Source organism: Camelina sativa, chromosome 2, assembly GCF_030686135.1.
Source record: "Camelina sativa cultivar CO46 ecotype springtype chromosome 2, ASM3068613v1".
Lineage (NCBI taxonomy): Eukaryota > Viridiplantae > Streptophyta > Magnoliopsida > Brassicales > Brassicaceae > Camelina > Camelina sativa.
Window position 1 is genome coordinate 24,056,272 of NC_141881.1, and position 23,113 is coordinate 24,079,384.

Here is a 23,113-nt window from a genome sequence, read left to right on the forward strand (position 1 = left end):
TCGCAAAAAAAAAAAAAAACTTAAACCCCAAATTCATCTTGCATACTAGCTAAAAAGAGAGAGATAGAGATTCATATTATTTCTTCTTCGTTGCACTTTTGATATGTATTATGTAGACTAATAGACCTATGCATTTAATGGATGCATTGAATCACTGTTAAGGTTAAGTATAAATTTTCTACCCTATAAACACCGTTTTGCTTTACCGAGTAAGTTTAGGTTGAAGTAATTTTTTTTTCAAAAGATATGATCTTTAAGTGTATTTTTCAAAATGAGTGTGTACAAGGCTATTGAATATGTTTACATAACATAACAATCAAAGCTTTTACAGGGAGCAACTAATTTATTTAACGCTTCAAATGGCTAAACCATGGTCTTGAAGACTTGAAAAATCAACTCACTTTTGGGTTTCGGTATCTTCTTCTTTGTAGTGTGCTTCTTTTTTTTTTTTTTTTTTTTTTTTTTAAAAAAATTACGATACCGTTTTATATATATGGAGAAATTGTTTTCTTTTACAAGTTACTGGAAGCAATAAACAAACGATTTGGGAAGTAGTTAGGACTGAAAGGCAGAATGGAGGTTATGACGGTTGGAAGTTGGAGAACCAGTGGTGGAGATAAGTATCATTGATGTCTGAGGGTAGCAATGTGGAAGAAGCTCTATCCAATCCTGTGAGTTTTCGTCTCATCAGTAGTTGGATATCTTTTCTTACCCTTGTCCCTGAGAGAATAGTTGCAGAATGAAGCCGTGCATTCCTTTGAGCCCAGATGTTGTATAAAAGCGCTTGGAACAACAGTTTGCAAATTGTATTAAGCTTCCTATTTGTGGTAGGAGACTTAATCCAATTTAAACAACCAGTGAAAGTAGTTGGTAAGTTCGGTTGAAGAGGAGCGAAAAAATCCATCCATAGTACCTTTGAGTATGGGCAGCTGAAGAACAGATGGTCTCTAGTCTCCTCCCCTGAAGTACATAGTAGACAAGAAGAGGGTACTTGTAAATTCCAACTCCTCAGTCTATCCCTTGTGGTTAGTCTGCCTAGCACTGTTAACCAAGCCATAAACGCCATCTTCGGTATGTTTTCCTTGAATCATATCTGTGAGTGCCAAGAGACTGCAGGACCCATAGGATGCAGTTTCCTCCAAGTAAGCACTGAATTGAAGGAACCTCCGGGTTGATCTTGTGTGAGCTTCCATCTATAGATGTCAGCCCCTTCTGGATCATTTGGTGGATTAATATTGAGTAAACAAGCCCTGAGTAATTGAATAGCTGGGTTCCTTCCCCGGGATATCGCCCATTCCCCGTTAGAAACAGCCTCAATCACCTTAAAGTGGAATCCTATACCTGAAAGTTGCGGCCCCAAGTCTCCAATTACATCAATAAGAGGTCCTAGTCCTGTCCAGTTATCATGCCAGAATAGAGCACCAGTTCCTGATACAATCTCACAATGAATAAAAGGTCTGGCTAGATCCCTCAACTTTACCAACCTTCTCCAAATCCAACTCCCTGTGTTCCTGAAATCTGATGTCCAGAAACTCCTTCCTCTTATCAAGTATTTTTTGATCCACGATACCCACAGAGAACCTGCCTGAGAGAAGATTAACCAAATTAGCTTAAGACCGAATATCTTGTTCCAGTCTATCAGCCTTTTAAGTCCTAGACCTCCTGAAGATTTCGGAGAGCATACTATCTCCCAAGAGACCTTGGCTCCTTGAGCTGAATCTAACACTCCCTTCCACAAAAAGGAACTGCAAATACGCTCTAACTCTTCTAGACACTTGTTGGGGAGAAGGAAGATTGAATTCCAGAAGTTAATGGTGCTATTAATGACTGATTTAAGCAATTGCAGTCTGCCTGCAAACGAGAGATGCCTATGAGTCCAGCCTGAAATTCTTCCCTTGACTTTATCGATAAGCGGTTGATAATCAGTCGAAGAGAGCTTCTGAGTAATCAGTGGAACTCCCAAGTAACGTACAGGTAAGGCTCCATGCGATAATCCTTGACGAGAAGCTATTCCACTGATGTCATTTCTGTCATTTCCATCGAGGAACAAACATGATTTAGCTAGATTGACTCCTAGTCCAGATATTACCTTAAAATTATCTAGCACTTCAAGAATTGCAGCCAGGGAGGATTTTGTGCCATCGAAGAAGACTAGTAGGTCATCTGCGAAGCTGAGATGTGTAATGAGAGGATCAACACAGAGAGGATGAGGCTTGTAACTGTTTTGAACAGCAGCAATATCCAGCTTCTTTGATAAGATGTCCATGACCAGAGTGAACAAGGGTGCAGAGACAGAATCTCCTTGTCTTAGACCCTTCTTGCCTTGGAAGTACCCTACTAGCTCTCCATTTAGAGCAACCGAAAAGGAAGGAGAAGAGAAACAAGATGTCAACCACCCCACAAACACCTCTGGTAGGTCATAGGCTTTGAGGATGTTAATGAGGAACTCCCAGTCGATGTTGTCAAACGCCTTTGATATATCAATTTGGAGGCATCCTCTTGTAACAGGCCCATTTTAGTTGAAATCAGTGACTAGCTCCGCTGCTAAAAGAACATTCTCACATAGTAACCTCCCCTTTATAAAAGCACATTGATTCCTCTGTATAGGATTGTATATTGAAGGATGATTCTTATTGATGTATTACAGCTGATATATATACAAACATAGGACTAAGCTAGGGTATTGTACAAGAGTTATTGAGAATAAATGATAATATATACAGTTAACATATATGAAGATCGTAATCAAATCAGGTCCTATGATTACTCCTTCATACGCCCCCTCAAGATGGAGGGGCTGTGCGAAACTCCAATCTTGCTGGAGAGAGATTGAAATAAAGAGCGCGGAAGCGGTTTAGTTAAGGCGTCTGCTAACTGGTCTTTCGTCGAGACATGTACAACACGTAAAGCACCATTCTGAACTTGATTACGGATGAAGTGATAATCCAATGCAATATGCTTCATACGGGAATGAAAGACAGGGTTTGCGCAAAGGTAAGTCGCCCCAACATTATCACAGTAGATAGTAGGCACTTGAGGTAATGAAACACCAAGCTCCCGTAACAAAGAACAAACCCACATAACTTCAGAAGATGTGTTAGCAACCGACCTATATTCAGCTTCAGTAGATGATCGGGCAACACCTCTTTGTTTCTTAGACGTCCATGACACCGGATTGTAACCAAGATAAACTATATATGCATTAGTAGAGACAAAATCATCAGTATCTCCAGCCCAATCCGCATCCGAGTAAGCATGAAGCTGAAAGGGATTTTCCCGCCTGAGACAAATACCATGTGAAGATGTACCATTCAAATATCTGAGTATCCGTTTGGCTGCCTTCCAGTGCTCATCCGTGGGCATATGCATGTATTGGGATAGGCGATTCACTGAGTAGGAGATATCTGGGCGTGTAAAAGCAAGATACTGTAAACTACCAACAACACTTCTGTACATGGTCGGGTCAGGAAGCTTGGAACCAGAGTGAAGAGAGAGCTTCGGGGAAGTGGCCATCGGAGTATGAACTGGTTTGGACATCAGCATGTTTGTCTTTGCAAGCAAATCCAAGATGTATCGACGCTGATTCAGGTGAAGACCAGTGGAGTCACGGCGTGCCTCAATGCCAAGGAAGTAAGAGAGATCCTCATGATCTTTAACTGAAAAGCGAGTAGCTAAGCTATCCAAGGTATGAGACAGAAGGGATCGATCATTACCCGTGACTAGAATGTCATCAACATAAATAAGCATGTATACGATGGAGGAGCCTTTCCGAAGAATGAAGAGAGAAGTATCAGCGACTGAATTTACAAAACCCACCGCAAGTAGATAAGTTTTCAACTCAAGGTACCAAGCCCTAGGAGCTTGTTTCAAACCGTAGATAGCTTTGCGTAATCTGCAAACATGATCCGGATTGTCAGAATCGATAAAACCAGGAGGTTGAGACATATATACCTCTTCCATGAGAGTTCCTTGCAGGAAAGCATTATTAACATCAAGTTGACGTATAGGCCAATCACATGCGACAGCGACACCAAGAACCACACGAATCGTTGTTGACTTGACAACGGGACTGAACGTCTCCTCATAATCAAGACCAGACTTCTGATTGTACCCTTTGGCGACTAAACGAGCTTTGTATCTGTTGATGGAGCCATCGGAATTGTATTTGGTTGTGAAAACCCAGCGACATCCCACGATAGTGACTGGATACGACGGTTTGGGAACTAAATCCCATGTATGATTTCGTAACTGTGCATTGATTTCATCAGTGAGAGCCTGCCGGAAACGATCATCTTTAAGAGCTTGATTCGCCGTACGTGGTTCAGGAGCCGAGACTTGAGCAGTGAGAGAGTATTTCTTGTTTGGTTTGACAATGCCCTTCTTTGCTCTTGTAGTCATAGAGTGACGATTATTCGCAGGTGGAGGAACCGGTAACGGAGCTGGTGGAGCTGGTGGAGGTGATGGAGCCGGCGATGGAGATGGTGGCAATGGTGAACGTGACAAAGATGAGGGAGGAGATGACGGCGAGGGAGAAGGTGTGGTAACAGGTGTGGTGATCGTTGGCGAAACAGGGGAAGACAGAGTCGTGGTTCGGTTCGGTTCAATTTGTGGTAGGGGATTAATTTGTTGGGTTGTGCGAATATTTGGTGATGGAGTATTAAGGAATGAGGACGAGGGATGTATCGGGTTTGTGTTTAGTGGTTGTTGCTAGGCCGTGGGCTGCGGCCCATTTTGTCTTGGAGCAGTGGGCTCAGAGGAAGAGGGGGAAGAAGACGAAGAAGTCGGAGATAGAGGACATACCTGAGATGACGATGTCGGCACCGATGATGAATTCAGCGAGGAATGAGTCGGAGGAGATAAAGCAGAGGAGGAGGACGAGTGAAGGATCCCACGAGGAGGCAAGACAGACTGTATGAGTGAAACGGGAGTGGCGGATGAAGTTGAAGACGGTGAGGAAGATGCAGCGACCGATGGCGAGGACTGAGCAAACGGGAACTCAGTCTCAACGAATTGAACATGTCTGGATACATAAACACGACCAGTAGATTTATCAAGACAGAAATATGCACTTTGTGATGGCGAATAACCAAGAAAGACACACTCCTTCGATCGCTCCGCTAGCTTATGAGGCATATAAGGTCGAAGCCATGGGAAACAGGTACACCCAAAAACTCTTAGCTTCATGTAGTTGGGAGTTGTCATGAATAGTTTCTGATAGGGAGATTGATTGGACAACACTGGCGTTGGTAATCTGTTGATAAGATAGACAGCCGTAGAAAGAGCGAACGGCCAATATGTTTTGGGCATCGAAGCATGAGAAAGGAGAGCAAGACCAGTTTCCACAATGTGCCTATGTTTGCGTTCAGACATCCCATTGTGTTCAGGCGTGTGCGGAGGAGAGGTAAAGTGAGCAATCCCGTGTGTAGATAAGTAAGTACTAAGCGCAATGTATTCACCACCATTGTCAGAGTACAAAGTTTGAATCTTCTCACGAAATTGATTTTCAACAAGAGCTTTGAAGGCTAGGAAGGTATGTTTCACATCCGACTTGTTTTTGAGTGGATAAAACCATGTGTAACGAGTATAGTGATCCACAAAAATGAGATAATACTTGTAGTTATCAAGAGAAAGAATAGGTGATGTCCAAACATCAGTAAAAAGGTATTGTAAAGGTCTGGTGGATTGAATAGAGGAAACAGCAAAAGGCTGTTTGTGGGTTTTATTGAGTAAGCAATCAGAACAAGAAAAATGTTTTGAAGAAGAGCATGAAAGTGGTAAAGAAAACTTGGAGACAATTGTCTTTAAAGTAGAAGATGAAGGGTGACCAAGCCGAGAGTGCCAGGAGGATAGAGTGGTTTTCGAACTGGGAGTGGCATACAGAGCATGAATGTGAGAAGCTGTCATCGGCCACTCATACAGTTCGCCTTTAGTCTTGCCTTGGAGTAAGGGAGCCCCCGTGTGAAGATCCTTCACCTGAAAGGAAGCAGGAGCAAATTCAACAGTAACTTGATTAGAATTGCATAACCGATAGACGGAAATAAGATTTTTGTGTATGTTGGGTACACATAAGATATTTTCTAAAGCGAGAGGTCGAGTAAGAGAAGGCAAAGTCGTCAAACCCTGATGAGTTATTTTCAGACCAGAACCATCACCGATCAAGACGTCATCGTTGCCGGAGTATGGTTGATGCAGAGAAAGGTTTTGGAGATCCGATGTAATATGGTGTGTAGCACCACTATCCAATAACCACGGATCAGAGTTGTTGGGCGAACCGAGAGCAAGATTTGCACGTGGCTGCCAGGGCGTGAAAGGATTGCTGTTTTGTGGGCGAGAAAAAGAAACATGCTGCTGAAGTTGAGGACACCTCCGAGCAGAGTGACCTTGAACATTGCAGAACTGACATTTGCCCAAGTATGGACGAGGCTGACGATTATCAGATCGGGAAGAGGACTGCCAGTTATTGTTAGAACGCTGCTTGTTTTGATTGTTGTGGCGATTGTTGTTGTTGTTGTTGTTGGCAGGACGATGAGTGACGACGTTGGCTGTCATAGGTAGCGTAACAAGCGTTGCTTTGGACAAGAGCTTGGCTTCTCGAGTGCGTAACCTCTCATGGACATATGGAATTGTAGGAGAGACATCACGAGCCTCAATTTGGTCGATGATAGGACGGTAGTCCTCTGGTAAACCCGCAAGAATCAAGTCAATTTGATCATTATGATCCATCGGTTTGCCCAGATTAGCGAGAGTGTCAAACCTGGTGGTGAGACCTTGAAGATACTCATCAATGGTATGAGATCCCTTAGTCCATGTCTGGAGCTGATCCTTCAGCTGTTGAACGTGGCCTCTACTCGCCTTAGCATACGTCTCCGCAAGAGTACTCCAGATCTCAGAGGAAGTGGTTGTACGAGAAAGGATTGGCTGAACATTAAGCGAGATAGCACCCAAAAGAGCACTATAAATTAACTTGTCTTGACGTTGCCAATTAACGAAGGCTGGATTTTCAGAGACGACTGTCTCGGAGGTGAGAGTAGAAGATGGAACCGGCGTGGAACCATCAAGATGACCAACAAGGCCATAACCAGCAACAAGAGCGTGAACTTGAAGCTTCCACATGAGATAGTTTGTGGGAGTAAGTTTTGTGACATTAGTCATATTGATGTGAAGAAGAGTGTGATTAGTGTTTGTGACGATGGTATCAGTCATCGTAGGAGAGGAAGAAGCCGACATGAAGAAGAAGAGAAGAGGAAAAGAACTTTTTTTTTTTTTTTTTAAACCCGCTCTGATACCATATAGGATTGTATATTGAAGGATGATTCTTATTGATGTATTACAGCTGATATATATACAAACATAGGACTAAGCTAGAGTATTGTACAAGAGTTATTGAGAATAAATGATAATATATACAGTTAACATATATGAAGATCGTAATCAAATCAGGTCCTATGATTACTCCTTCATACTCTGAACTGCCAGGTTGGTGAATAGCTTGAGCCTCTTGGCAAGTATACGAGATATGACCTTATAAATTGTGTTGCAGCAAGACACTAGTCTAAACTCACCAAGATTCTCTGAGGTCACCTTTTTTGGTATTAGAGCCAAGATGGTGGCATTTACCTGTTTCCACTTCACGTAGAATACAAGTAGATAAATGAGTAGTCCAAATATGACGATCAAATACATCAACAGGAATACCGGTTCGTAATTGACCTTAAGGTACACAGAAATTGCATAACAACAGATGAGAGATACCGAAATGAAGATATACCACCAAGTATATGCTCTACCAACTGGTAACAGTATAAATGTCAAGGCCATAGCAGAGAAAAAGGCTATAGTATTGAATCCCCATAGTAGCACATGCTTTAATATGAGGTTATCCGGATGTTTTCCTTGTTTAGCTTCATCTTCTGGCTGGACCGCGGTCTGATAAGTAGCTGTGATTATCAGAGCTATTATTACTAGAAGAGAGTTCCGTACTCCATCTGACATACGACTCCTAAAAATAAAATGTGTCATTCCCGTAGAGCAATATTCCCAAAAAGTGGCAGGTTGCCTTAGGAAAATAGAGGTTGTCTCAACTTTGGATAGAGAAGCCGCGCTCTTACCACCCGCCTTTTGTAGAATTTTCTCTGTATCTCTGTTCATGTGAGGTCCATTGGCTCTTAAGACATCAAGGGCTGTCATGCCACTCTTATTACTGGTGTTCCGGTTCAGTGACATGCATTTCAACAACTGTTTTACTGCCTGCATATACGCATGTTTTCATTACATGGCTTAACAGTGATCACACACATTAAACACCTTAACAACAATTAAAGAAGGTTAAGAACTTGCCTGGTGATTATTCTTGTACGCCGTGTTGCCTTCAAGATCACGTCTTTAAATCATCAGTTTCTTCGCAAAAGATGGCTTAAGAATCATTAGTTCCATTGCTAAATCTGTATTCCCAGTAGTGGAAGCTTCATGAAGAGGTGTGTGGTTGAACGGCGAAGCGTCGAAGTTTCCAAGAATACATGGATCAGCTTGAATAAGAGAATATAAAGCATCAATGCTACCCGACTGAGTAACAAAGAGTAATCTTGGATCCATACTTGCAAAGAAAGAAAAAATAATTTTGAGTACAAAAAAAGATCAAGAAACGAGTTAAGCATTGTCGTAAGTCAATATTGACTGTAAATACATACATTACTGTATATACTTTCTAATCAAGGCCAATGCAAACGTCAAATGTAGCTAATTTTTAATATCATAACCCTTTCAAGGTTTTTCTCCTTGCTCCATTTAATTTTTTTTTAATTGCTATATAAGGTTAAGAAATTTTCATCGAATTTATGCCGGTGTACTCTTCAATAATCAATTTATTGATCGTTATTTGCCTTACTGGGCGCGGCTATGTTAGACCGGCTGATCATAAATAAGCTGAACCACGAACTAAACCTTTTTAATATGACTCCGCCATAACCTTAAACACGTAATTTTTATTCAAAAGATACAATATTTAAGAGTGTTTTCCAAAATACAAAGCTATATATGTTGGATAAAGTTGAAAACAAACAAAATTTTACAGAGAACAAAGAAGGAAAACAAAAAAAACAAAGAACGAACACTTCAAATGGCTAAACCATGATCTTAAACTGTTGCGACATCAGCTCATTTCTGGGTTTTTGTATCTTCTTATTCGTAGTCCTCTTCCATTTCACGTAAAATATGAAGAAATACACGAGGAAACAGAATACGATACTCAGATACAAGTAGGTGAACAAGTCTGAGATCGCAGTGATCCGTCTATACTTCACGTAAATTGAAATTGCATAAGATCCCATGAGAGGTGCAGTGATAAAGAGAAACCACCAAGCATATGCTTTACCAAGTGGTAAGAGTATATATGTGAAGGCAATTGATGAGCAAAAGGCTGCAGTATTGCATATCCATAGTAGAAAAATCTCTAATAAGAGTTCTACGTGATCTTGATTATTTAGTTTGTCTTTTTCGTGTGGTTGGATTGCGGTAGTATAAGTAGATGTGATTATAAGAGCTGTTATCACTAGAAGAGCATTCCTTGCTCCATCGGACATGCGGCTCCTGTAACGTGCCATTCCCGTAGAGCAATATTCCAAGAAAGTGACGGGTTTTCTCAAGAAGACAGACATCGGTGTAGTCTTCTTTTCTTTAGATATAGAGTACCCGCTCTTACCCCCTGACTTCTGTAACATTTTCTCTGTATCTTTGTTCATGTGAGATCCACTGGCTCGTAAGACATCAAGGGCTGTCATGCCACTTTTGTTCTGGATGTTCCGGTACAGTGAAATGCATTTCAACAACTGTTTTACTGCCTGTATATTTATAAATGTTTCACGACAAACTATTTATTAGACTCTCCAAGCGGACAGAAACGCGTGAATTTAGAGTTTTACTCTACCAAGATATATTATAAGAATTTCACTAAACGCCATAATATTATGTCACTCTACAATTTTGGGGTCTACCAATGTTCTATATTATAGGTCTATAATCTATTAGTGATATTATATGTGGTTATATCCATGTTTTAAAAATCGCTAGGCGTTAGTCGGGCGGTTGGGGTAGGCCTAACACCTAGCAAAAAAATCAGAGATTAAACGGAGATTAATCGGAGACTAGTTTTAAGGTTTTTTTATTAAATAAATAATAAAGTATATAAATATATAGTATTAAATATATGTATAATTCTATTTATGTTAAAAAACATCAAATAAAATATAAAACTATAATTGTCTTTAGAATTATGGTAAACACATAAAATCATAAGTTTAAAACAAAACTTTAGGCGGGTGATAATCGAATTAGGTGGATATAATCGAATTAAACAAGTATAATCAAATAATTGATGCTAGGTAAGGATTAGTCATTAATCGAGGCGGAAAGGGTAGATCTAGCGATTTTGCGTAGTGTAATCGGTGTTAGACGAGGATTTTTAAAACAGGAGGTTATACTGCATAAAATCCCAAACATAATATATCTAGGATAAAACGTTCAAAGAAGTCGTATGAGTATATCAAGAGAGTTTCACTCTACAAATATCGAAAATTACATACCTCGTGATTGTTCTCGTATGCCGCTAGGTGCAAAGCCGTGTTGCCTTCACGATCGCGCCTGTTCAGGACGTCATTCTCAGTGTACGCAGCATCACTTTTGCGCATTCTCTGCATGTACCCTGTTAGAATTTTGAGCTCTTCATACCTTTTGTTCATGACGGTGATGTGTAAAGCAGTTTGTCCATTGGCGTTCGCATCTCTAATGCTTTCAGGACATGCTCGAAGAAACTCTGTAAGAAGATCGACGCCACCTTTCTTTGCCACAAGATGGAATGGTGTGTCATACCTGTCGTTATGAGTTATGACCAAAAATAATTTAAATTAAGTTTCTCACCAAGTAACTTCCATACTATTAAATGTTTTTGAAATATATTTATCATCAACCTAACCAAAAATTCCGGAGAACAAATAAGAATTATGATTTAGAGCAATCGGGAGTAATATAAATATACCTCCTCTTCCATGATAACGAACAAGACTGGGATCAAACTTGACTAGCGCTAGTGCTAAGTCAACTTGCTGATTCTCAACAGCGAGATGCAACGGACTAAAGCCATCCTCATTTAGTTTCTTGGCAAAAGATGGCTTTAGCATCATCAGTTCCATTGCTAAATCCATCTTCCCAGCAGATGACGCTTCGTGGAGAGGTGTGTGGATAAAAGGCAAAACGTCGACGTTGTGAAGAATGTGTGGATCCGCCCGAATAAGAGAATATAAATCACCAACACTACCCGATTGAGTAACCACAAGCAATCTTGATTCCATAGTTTACAAAGAAAGAAAAATAATTGTAATGACCAAGAAAGTAAGTAGTGTCGTTAATTTAACATATGGGAGCATAGTTATATAGTGTTTTCCATTTTTGAGTAGTGAGTCTATTGACTTAATTAGCACCAATTACATTGGTCACTCGAGATGTTGCCAAAAAACTGGAAAGAAGAATCAAAGGCAGCTTCGGTAGGATACATACAATTGTTGCCTTGGACTGTTATAAATAATGTAAGCGTTAGTGAGGACCAGTATATGCCACTTCTGGAGGTAAGAGGCTTCAAATAGCTGTTGGATTCCACTCGTTTGTGGACGGGCAGAGGAGCTCTTTAACAAGCATATAAGAATTTTCCAAGTGAGGAGGTCCAGTTGGCTTTTGGGGTTGGGTAAGGGAGATTCAAGGGTCATGTAAAAATCGAACTTTTTTCTGTTTTCAATGGACCAACGTTAACGCCCTAAACATTTACGTAGCAAGACGTACGCAATCTATAAGGATCCCACGTCATCCCAAAACAATCTTGGTGACGCGAAGCTGACGCCAGTGGCATCCCCAAAGAGTCTTGGTGAGGATAGAGTCGGAGTAGTGAGTGTATTGACTTAATTAGCACCAGTTAAATTGGTCACTCAGATATGTTGCCTAGAAACTAACAAGAAGGAGACAAAGGCGGCTTCTCACGTAGCACAGAACAAGTAAATCAACGCTAGGATACGTAATAATCATATAACAAATTATAAATATTAAAAACATTAATTGAGGACCATTCATAAATTGACATAATGATTTGTTTAAATTCATTTCTATTAATTATTTTAATCCTTTTTAGCATAACTCAAACATATTTCTATTTCCAAAATCAATTTTTACTTCATAAGAAATGAATATAAATATTACTATTCAGTCAGTCAGTAAGAAAATTACCGATCATCTCAAATTTGAATATAACTAAACAGAAATTATCACTTATTTTATTTATTTAAATCAAAACTCAATTATATATTCATATAAAAAAGAATACATCAATATTCATAAAGGCAGTATTGTAAATGTATATGTAATACAAACAACTATCGTTTTATAGATGAAAAACAACCTATAGTCATTAAAATTTTTGCCAATTATAATAGATTATATATACATGGTTAATCCAATATTGAATGTACTTATTACTAATTTTTCTCCGCGTAAGATGCTGGTTAATTATTCCGAGCCATACATAAATAATATATAATATAATAAATATGAGAGGGGAATAATAATAGTTAGAACTTATAACAATAACATTTAGGTGTATGGTGTAGCATCACAATGTGCGCGTCTAAGAAAGATTGTCGGCCAAGGACGGCCGGGTTCATTGCTCTCACATGCTCCTCTTTTTTTTTTGGCAGTCAGAATCCAAAACCTTTTCAAACTTTTATAATATTTCATATTCAATATCTTTTGTTGTTAAGATTTCAATTTGAGTGTATTATGACTAGAACTAAATATACAAATTCCCTTAATCTATATGAAGTTGTAGATAAGTCTTTGTCGTCAAGATAGTTTATTGGAAAATCATCTCAACCGTCAATCTTTCTGTTCATCATCAGTTTTCCATCTCCCAACAAACTGAATATTCCCAACTGTAGAAAATATAATAGAACAAACTGTGATATTTTAGTTTTATTTTTACCTTGATATTTCATAATCAGATATTTTTTAAAAAAAAATAGAAATATAGAAATCCATACTGTTTTCTATAATACAATTAGTTTTCTAATCAAAAAACATGGAGTAGACAAATATATATATATATATATATATATATATATGTTTGTGACAAAAAAAACAAACATATACAAGCCAATATGCTCTCATTTTCTGAAAAAACCAACTTGAACCATATTTTTTAACAGCTAAAAACAAAAATTTTGGTTTAGATTCATACCAATAGAATGAAAACCCTCGATGATGGTTGTATACCTAGAGACTGAATATAATGAAATATTACAACGATTAACAAAATATATCAAACTGCAATAAATTTCTCACAGTAATGAGACGTCATTTCTAACAAATTTTCTTTTAACTAATACAAATATAAAGAAAATTTGAATATAATAATCAGAAGTTATTTATATATAGATTTTTAAAGATGTGAACATTTGAATAAACACAACTGTTTGTAAAAGACACAACTCTATATTCAACAAACGAAAATTTTTAGAAAGACACAACTGTAAAAAATTTCTATCAAAAATATAAAATAAAGAAAATTTCAATACAATGATGAGAAGTCACTTATATATAAATTTATAAAGATGTGAACATTTGAATAGACACAACTGTTTGTAAGACACACAACTCTACCTTTAACAGACGCAACTTTTTAGAGAGATGCAACCGTTGAAATTTTTTATAAATATATATATATATATATATTACGAAAAGGTTCAACGAAAAATCGCAACTGTTGTTGACATTTTTTCAGATTGTTATTATTATATTTGATACAATGATGAGAAGTTATTATATATAGATTTCTAAAGATGCGAACATTTGAATAGACACAACTATTTTTAAAAGACATAACTCTATATTCAACAGACACAACTTTTTAGAGATACACAACTGTAAAAAATTTCTGTTAAAAATATAAAATAAAAAAAATTTGAATACAATGATGAGAAGTCACTTATATATAAATTTATAAATATGTGAACATTTGAATAGACACAATTGTTTGTAAGAGACACAACTCTACATTTAACAGACACAACTTTTTAGAGAGACGCAACCGTTAAAATTTTCTGTCAAAAATATATAAAAAAATAATATTTGAATACAGTGATGAGAAGTCATTTATATATAAATTTCTATAGATGTGAACATTTGAATAGACACAACTGTTTGTAAGAGACACAACTCTACATTTAACAGATGCAACTTTTTAGAAAGATGTAACTGTTGAAATTTTCTTTTAAAATAAAATAATATATATATATATATATAACAAAAAGGTACGACGAAAAGTAGCAACTGTTGTTGGCATTTTTTCAGATTGTTATTATTATATTTGATACAATGATGAGAAGTTATTATATATAGATATCTAAAGATGCGAACATTTGAATAGACACAACTGTTTGTAAAAGACATAACTCTATATTCAATAGACACAACTTTTTAGAGATACGCAACTGTGAAAATTTTCTATCAAAAATATAAAATAAAAAAATTTGAATACAATGATGAGAAGTCACTTATCTATAAATTTATATAGATGCGAAAATTTGAATAGACACAATTGTTTGTAAGAGACACAACTCTATATTTAACAGACACAACTTTTTAGAGAGACGCAACCGATGAAATTTTCTGTCAAAAATATATAAAAAGAATATTTGAATACAGTGATGAGAAGTCATTTATAGATAAATTTCTGTAGATGTGAAAATTTGAATAGACACAACTGTTTGTAAGAGACATAACTCTACATTTAACAGATGCAACTTTTTAGAAAGATGCAACTGTTTAAATTTTCTTTCAAAATAAAATAAAATATATATATAACGAAAAGGTACGACGAAAAGTCGCAACTATTGTTGGTATTTTTTCAGATTGTTATTATTATATTTGATACAAAGATGAGAAGTTATTATATATAGATTTCTAAAGATGCTAACATTTAAATAGACACAACTGTTTGTAAAAGACATAACTCTATATTCAACAGACACAGCTTTTTAGAGATACGCAACTGTGAAAATTTTCTGTCAAAAATATAAAATAAAAAAATTTTGAATACAATGATGAGAAGTCACTTATCTATAAATTTATATAGATGCGAACATTTGAATAGACACAATTGTTTGTAAGAGGCACAACTCTACATTTAACAAACACAACTTTTTAGAGAGACGCAACCGTTGAAATTTTCTGTCAAAAATATATAAAAAAAGAATATTTAAATACAGTGATAAGAAGTCATTTATATATAAATTTCTATAGATGTGAACATTCGAATAGACACAATTGTTTGTAAGAGACACAACTCTACATTTAACAGATGCAATTTTTTAAAAAGATGCAACTGTTGAAATTTTCTTTCAAAATAAAATAAAATATATATATAACGAAAAGGTACGACGAAAAGTCGCAACTGTTGTTGGCATTTTTTCAGATTGTTATTATTATATAGATTTATTTTTATTGAAATTTTAAACTTATTAGTCAACCAACAAAAAAAAGAGATAAAAATTATGAAAGGACAAAATTAAGAGAACTTTTTAGAATTGCCAAATATATATCCTTGATTAAACAAATATTTTTATTTATTTATTTTAAGTTGATATTTATTTCATATTTAGCCAAGAGGTGATGTTACATTTAAAATTATTGACTTTGACAAACAACTCCATGGCATACCACATATCATGCATGCGATCTAATGGTAAACTAGTAATCGTTCGTTTCTTTTATATAATGTTGCTTTATTTCGAATCTTTATCACAAACTACTAGTCTCCATTCCGAACGAGAATTATTTTTATGGATACAGTGTTTCTTCATAAACGTAATTAGGAACGCATGGTACTATTGTAGTTGTAGGTTACATGATTGCCGCAACTACGAAGAAAATAATATGTCAAAAGAGTAGCTTAAAACATAACAACAAATATTTAGACTATCATTTTTAATGTCTAACTATTCTATTTCTATTCTGTATGTCACATACTTCGAGAGCCGTAGTAGACGAGTTATAAGTGGATTACGTTTCGGTCATTATATAAAAAAGATCTGAAAATATTACGACATAGATTGTTGTCGACTGTTTCTGACCAAATGAAAGAAGATTGTTGTCGACTGAAAAATCAAAATCAAAATTAATTGTCTTCAAGAGATGTCATGTGGTGTGATCCCACCGTTACTTAGGTTGAAGTAGATACACTGTCCATATCAGGCCTCGTTGTCATTCATTCCAATATACTAGTTTTCTTCTTATATATCTCATACAAAATATCCAATTTTTGATTGTTTTGTTCTGTGGATTAGCACATTTACGATTCATATTCTCCAAATTAAATCTACAATATACGTACGGTGTTCAGGTATCCACTTAATTACATTTACATATGTATACTGTTGGATACCAATTTGCATCATAAAATGGGGGAAAAAAGAAACTTAATACAAAAAAATTACTATTAATACAAATTATTATATTGTCTTTAGTTTTCAATATAATCATTGTTCCTTCTTTAACAAAAATTAGATTTTTTTTTCTGACAAAACATATGATACTCCTACTAGTTTTAAGATCGTTAAATATTTGGCAGAGCCGTAGATTTAGTAATCGACTATATATATTTTCAAAATTCGAAAGTTCAAGATTTGAAATTTGGAGTTTATTATTGGGCTCAGGGAGATTCAGAGTTGTTTTTTTTTTTTCATTTTCTCAGGGGATAATTATGAGTGGGTGGCTTTTGCAGATAGATATATTTAAAGCTCCAAATAAATTTTTGCATGGGATAGAATTTTGTCGCCACCTTTGACGTAAGCTTTGTCTCGCTACCATTATGAATCCTATGGACCATTTACTTTTTTCGTTTTAACAAAATGCCTAATCACCATTAATGTTATTTTTGTTCTTATTTGCCCTGCCTTTTATATGAAACAATGTTAGACGTAATCTAGGACTAAAAGGGGATAGCTCCCAAAAAAAAATTGAAGCAAAAGATAACAAAAATGTTTATTGGTTATGAATGGTGAAAAATATTTTGATAATAAAGTTTATGTTTGAACGACAATATATTAATAATGTGGTTAATTCATATATTCATATATTTTCGTATATAATGAATAAAAAAAGAACAATGTGAAAGGGCAAATGGTAAAAAACATGTTCCTTAATCAATTACTTAAAAAGGAACAATGGAGACCATTGACATAGTGGATGAATTGGTTAAGCTCTATTTGAAGTGTGAAGCTATAGAGATGCGAATCAAAACATTTAGAGTGGAAACTGAATTTCTCTCAACTCATTAACGCCATTTCAACAAGACCCCTCGTCTATCTCGATCGACTCGACTCCAGCATCTAACTCTGAGACGAATTCAGCTAAACATGCTCTCATTATAGTTTGTTTAAGACATGTTCTCATTACAGTTTGTTTAAGAACACATGTTCCAAAATTTTGAAAAGGTTTTCTCGTCGTCAAGAAAAATAATATTTCTGTTATTTCATTTTCAATTAACTTTTTGTTACTTAATAGTAAAAATTTTGGCCTTTAGTAGCACTTTTACCAACAGGCCACCCGTGAAACCAAATTCTCACTCTGACGCATTTCAACATGCAACAAAATTAGAAGTAAGAATTACAAACTTCATTCCAAATTCTATTGATTTCAATTCTCATCATAACGATAAACAAATTTATCAACAAAAATAACAATTGACTCTTCCCTCAAAAGACCAAAAAAAAAAAAAAAAACACTAATTTTGTTTAGGGTTTGCAAATGACCACAAAGCAAGGAAGCAAAGCTTTAGGATTAAGCAAATAAAGCTCCTCCACATTTGTATACAAACCAACTTTGCCAGCCAACGAATCAAACCCACTCATCAACCCATTCATCTCCTCCACATTCTCCACCGGTCTATGCACTCTCCCGGCTATAACCCTACACACAATCAACACTTTCCTCACCGTCCGATCAACAACATCCCCACTCTGATGATCTCCACCGTTAACCAAAATCGACTCAAACGCTCTCCCACTAGTCGAAGCCGTGAACACACCAATCCCATTGTTCTTCTCCTCCCGTTTCGCCGAGAACCCGTTTCTTATAATCCGACAAACACTACACTTATCTGCCGTGCATATACTCGTTGACCCGTTTATACCTAAACCACAAGCCACTGTTGTTCCGTGGAACCTAAGCAGCTCGTTACCATCTGCTAGACATCTCGGATGCTTCTTCTGAAGTTTGCTCGCTCTGATTTTAACTGTCTCTCTGTATTCTTCGAATCTAGCTAACGTCTTTTGCATATTGTGAACTTTTAATACTCGATCGATTCTTCCACATTGGTTCTCTGATTTTAACCAACTCGTTCTGCATATTATCTCCACTATCTTTCTTGATGAGTCTCCTTCTACTAGCTCCGATACTGCAATTTGGATAAAGATTATATCAAAATTAAAACCTTTATAACCTAATTGCATAATCAAAATCCAATCTTTTTGATAAAGTTGAGATTTTTATTACCTAAAACTGTAAAACTCTGTTTTTTTCGATAAAGTTGAGATTTTTAAGAACTTTTTCTCATAAAGTTGGAAACTTTTTGTAATTCTGAAACCCAAATTGCATAGTTTGAATGGTGAAGATTGTAAAAAAAGACTCGAACTTTGAGATACGTACCGGCGTGTTTAGAGAGATGATGAGCTTCAGCAGCTTCAAGTTTATTGAACTGTTCACCACATTTATGACAAGAAACAGAGGAGTTCGAGTTGCCTCCATTAATGGGAGAGTCTCTGTTCATCTCTAATGAAACTCTCCTGTTTGTATGAAACCCTTCTCCTCCTCCTCCTCTGTCTCTCTCGGACAGAGCAGAAGATCCTTTTTTTGTGTGGCTCCGGTAAGAAGCTGAACGGTTAAGATAATGCATCGGTGTTCCTGGTCTCAACATACCCACATAAGTCGTTGACCGACCATTCCCTCCTCCGCCGCCACCACCGGAATCTGCTGCTGCTCCGGTAGGTGAAGCAGCCATGTCTCCACCAACACCAGTGATCTTAAGCTCGCAAGTTGAGTTACTAAGGATAACTTCATGAGTAATGGGATTGAGAAACTCATTGCTTCCAATAGAACGAGGACTACTTATAGGTGGTGGTCTATCGAAATGTCTTTTGCTTCCGTGGATTACGTCTTTGAGATTCGCTATCGATCTTGAACATCCTGATAAGCCACCACCGCACACGGCGGCGCCTCCTATGCTGGAGTTTCTCTTGGTGGAGATGGAGGAGAGGTGTTGTTGTTGTTTGGTGTTGTTATTGGTAGTGGATGGTTTAGTAGGGTCGTGGACATCAGATGGTTCGGATTTACAGTGGAGAGACTTCTTGAGTGAGAACCAAACAGTAGGGATGTTGTTCTTGTTCTTCTTCTTCTTCTTTTGGCTTTTTCTACTTGAATCTTCCATTGTTCTTTGTTTGTTTTGATATCTCTCTCTCTCTCTCTCTTTCTCTATCTTCTTCTGAAAAATTGTGGGGATTTTTATTTTGGAAGTGGTACTATAATAATAAAAATATTAATGAAGAAGTAGAAGAAGCAAAATAAGCAAGTGAAGTTTTTGTCTTGTACTAGTAATCTAGTATACAGTTGAAATTATTAAATGAGATATGAGAAAATAATTTGGTTTTAGTAGTATTTTTATATAAGAAGGCATGTACGTGCATATGAATCTAAAGGATGGTCTATAATGTCTCACCAGACTCAACTCACCGATGTAATAACACGAGAGAATGTTTACTTCATTTACTGTTTTTTGCGAATCTTATAAAGTGTTAAAAACAAACTAAAAGACTTCACAAGTCCACACAACACCTGTTCATGAATCATGAAATAGTATACTCATTTTGTTGTATTATTCTAATTAGTCTTTTTATTCGTTAAACTGAATATTGGAGTGATGGAGTCTCTTTTCTGGTTACAGTTTGATGCAAGGTAAACAAAAAACAAAAAGACAATCTAAATTTCATGAACTTTGCATTCATTAAGAGGATGAATGTTAACCATAATTCAATAATGAATTCAATGAGTTTGGTTTTTTAAAAGATACATTGAAGATCTCCAAAATTTTGGAATTTCCTTTAAACTGTCTCTTACAAAATTTAATTACAGTTAATACAATCGTCAATCAATGAGTGTGTTAGTGGGCAAGTTCACCGGTGAGATTCTACGAATTTTAGTAAAAGAATACGATTAGTCGTAAATAAACAAATGTCATATTTGACGAATCTAATATTTGGACTAAGCTAAGCTTCTACGATGTCCGAAACCTAGTCAGGCTAGAACTATGTATTCACTCACTTATCATAACTAAGTTCATCCAAGTAATAATGATGACAAATTGTTGTCCAGTGACAACGAAATGAGAGTTAGCTATAGGAGCTAAGTTTTGAAATAAATTGAAAAAAAGAACATTGATTTCAATTCATCAACTCACTTCTTTCCGCTTGCATCTGTCAATTCACTCTCTCTTATTAAAAGCCCTCCCACAATAGCAAATGAAGCGTCTGACATTTCTTGGAATATACTAATCAATTTACAGTAATCATCAATATGTACATTATCTTTAAGACAAACAAAAATTATGTACATTAAATATTGACGACAAAAAATATATATAGAACATTTGGAACTTCAGATAATATTTGCACACATTTTTTAAAAAATTACGACTAATATACCATGTAACTTTTATCACTCTAGACTCTAGTAAGTAAATACTAAAGTCTTGAAATATCAGTTTTTTTTTCACGAGAGGAAGAGAAAGAATAAGAATTTTAGAAAATTGAATTTTCTTAATGGATGACAATAACATGATTGTAAAGGATCAAAATAAGAATTTTTAAAATCAGAAGTTATAGTAGTATATTTTTGTCAAACTTTCAAACTGCATTTAATATTGACTTGTAGATATCGCAAAGGGTGGTAGATAAATGAAGTTAGGTGTGGGTGTCGTTATAGCCATATTGAATTCTAAATGAAAGAACATTAAATTTTAGAAAGATTGAATTTTGAAAACACACATTGATAGATAGATTTGTCCTTCTGTTCTGGGTTTCCCAGTTATGCCTTAAAACCTAAAAAAACAACAGGGCCATCATTTCGACCTCACCACATTGACTGGTCTGCCCCAATCTAGCTTTTGATATCTTAATATCGTGTGACTTAGCATGTTGCATCTACTAAATACTGAAAATTTATTAGGTGGACACCAGACAGTTTCATACTAGCTATATATCTTTTTGTTCTTAACATAACATTTTCTTAGGATGACGTTTATAGTAATTCATCAAAGTAACATAGTAATCAAAACTAAATTAAAAATTTTGAAATTGGTGATGTATATATATGTTACATATAACATGTAGTATGTACAACAAAAGCTTATAAAAACACCACATTAGCAAAATTTGCTACGTTTATGAGGTTCTCGTGGGATTAGAGTTGGGTTTTTATTATATAAAACACAAAATCATTACTTTAAGCCCATATCCGGCCCATTTATATCATTTACCAGCCCATAATAGAATAAATCGAATTATTTTACGTTAAAAATTTGGAAATTCCCTCGTCCAAAAAGAAACCAACAAAGAAAAAGTGAAGCGGTGCAACAGATCATAGCCATTGATATAGTTTTAATCAACGGCTAATACATATATGATCCGCGTACTCTGTTCTTATTGGTTGATAACTTTATTCTCTAACACACATATACGTATAAAGAATCGTCATTCTTCTCTGTTTAATTCGTCAAGAAAAATTTTCGATTTTTGCGCTGTAGAGAAAGAAAAAAAAAAGAGAGAGAGAGCTCTTTTGGTTAGTTAGTTTGTTTGTTGAGAAAAAAATGGCGGGTCGTGGGAAAACTCTGGGATCCGGTGCGGCGAAGAAAGCAACGTCTCGGAGTAGCAAAGCTGGGCTTCAATTCCCTGTTGGTCGTATCGCTCGTTTCTTGAAAGCTGGTAAATACGCCGAACGTGTTGGTGCTGGTGCTCCCGTTTATCTCGCCGCTGTTCTTGAGTATTTGGCCGCCGAGGTTACTTTTTTTTACTTTCCCAATCTCTTTCTCATTCCCTTTACCTATTTTTATCAGGGCTTCCTCTGTTTTTGCGTGATTAGTTTTTTTTTTTTGGCGATCCAAGACGAATCTAGGGTTCTTGAATTTTCAGAAATTGGGGAATTTTAGTTAAAATTGTAAAACTTTACATATATTTTCTCAATTTTGTTTCAATTGGTTCGTTCTGTATCGTAAATGAACATACTTTTGAGTTTATTAGATTAGTCTAAAATCGAAATTTTTGTACTTTATGCAACTGTGTGCATAGAACGTTGTCTAATATGGAAACTAATTTGATTTGTTTGTTAAAGTTCTCATTTTTGGGAAGTTACTTGAATTGGGTGTGTTTAATCGTCTTGGGGTCGTTAATGGTGTGTGGTTGAGACTGAAACTGATGTGTTTAAAATCATTCTCTATAGGTTCTTGAACTCGCTGGAAACGCAGCAAGAGATAACAAGAAGACACGTATAGTTCCTCGTCACATTCAGCTCGCTGTTAGAAACGACGAGGAGCTAAGCAAGCTTCTTGGAGATGTGACGATTGCTAACGGAGGAGTGATGCCCAATATCCACAATCTTCTTCTCCCTAAGAAGTCTGGACCTTCAAAGCCTCAGGAAGATTAGAGATTCTCAAAAACACAAGGATGATGATATAGAAGAAACACGTCTTGCTTGACTCCTTTTTGTTCTGTGTTTTCGCTTCTGAATTGAATAAACACAATAACTAGCTAGTGCTTTTTTGTTTAGGTGCTTTTGTTTTCTATCAGTTGTTTTAGTAGGGGGCTTTGTTTTGGACTTCTTGTTTCAGTTTCTGTGTGAATATATATCAAAAGTCTCGAATATTATTTACATAAATTGAGTTCGAGTGTTTCTTGCTTCAAAACAAGTGTTACATGACAATCCTGATGGTCTAATGTCTTGCTGACTCTTTTGTTCTGTTTCGCTTCTGATTCAA

At 36.1% G+C, this 23,113-nt stretch overlaps 4 protein-coding genes across 6 annotated transcripts in view; 1 reads left to right on the forward strand and 3 right to left on the reverse strand.

Moving 5' to 3' along the window:
* The window catches only part of LOC147949139 (ankyrin repeat-containing protein BDA1-like), a 47,970-nt gene extending 39,378 nt beyond the window's left edge, over positions 1–8,592 (reverse strand). Inside the window, exons 1-3 of the mRNA XM_087470182.1 lie at positions 8,517–8,592; positions 8,334–8,366; positions 7,696–8,243 (exon numbers count right to left, since the gene is read on the reverse strand). Coding sequence (XP_087326308.1) covers positions 7,696–8,243; positions 8,334–8,366; positions 8,517–8,592 — 657 coding nt within the window. The remainder of the gene's footprint in view (positions 1–7,695; positions 8,244–8,333; positions 8,367–8,516) is intronic.
* Positions 8,593–8,961: 369 nt separating this feature from the next.
* On the reverse strand, positions 8,962–11,802 carry LOC104730866 (ankyrin repeat-containing protein BDA1). 3 transcript variants are annotated; one of them, XM_087488415.1, is made up of 3 exons: positions 11,030–11,802; positions 10,578–10,863; positions 8,962–9,836 (listed from the first exon to the last, which is right to left on the reverse strand). In XM_087488415.1, the coding sequence occupies exons 2-3, from the start codon at positions 10,731–10,733 to the stop codon at positions 9,120–9,122; spliced, it is 873 nt and encodes a 290-aa protein (XP_087344541.1). In that variant the 5' UTR covers positions 10,734–10,863; positions 11,030–11,802; the 3' UTR covers positions 8,962–9,119. The 3 variants fall into 3 exon arrangements, with proteins under 3 accessions (XP_087344541.1, XP_087344547.1, XP_010448410.1); XM_087488421.1 differs by having other exon boundaries at positions 8,962–9,788; positions 11,030–11,397; XM_010450108.3 differs by having other exon boundaries at positions 8,979–9,836; positions 10,578–10,857; positions 11,026–11,448.
* A 5,895-nt stretch (positions 11,803–17,697) lies between these two features.
* LOC104730884 (uncharacterized) lies at positions 17,698–19,764 on the reverse strand. Its single transcript, XM_010450127.2, has 2 exons — positions 18,739–19,764; positions 17,698–18,487 (listed from the first exon to the last, which is right to left on the reverse strand). Exons 1-2 carry the CDS (start codon positions 19,514–19,516, stop codon positions 17,826–17,828), a joined length of 1,440 nt encoding a protein of 479 aa, XP_010448429.1. The 5' UTR covers positions 19,517–19,764; the 3' UTR covers positions 17,698–17,825.
* A 2,023-nt stretch (positions 19,765–21,787) lies between these two features.
* LOC104730894 (histone H2A.6) lies at positions 21,788–23,041 on the forward strand. Its single transcript, XM_010450136.3, has 2 exons — positions 21,788–22,138; positions 22,579–23,041. Exons 1-2 carry the CDS (start codon positions 21,950–21,952, stop codon positions 22,780–22,782), a joined length of 393 nt encoding a protein of 130 aa, XP_010448438.1. The 5' UTR covers positions 21,788–21,949; the 3' UTR covers positions 22,783–23,041.
* The last annotated feature ends 72 nt before the right edge of the window (positions 23,042–23,113 follow it).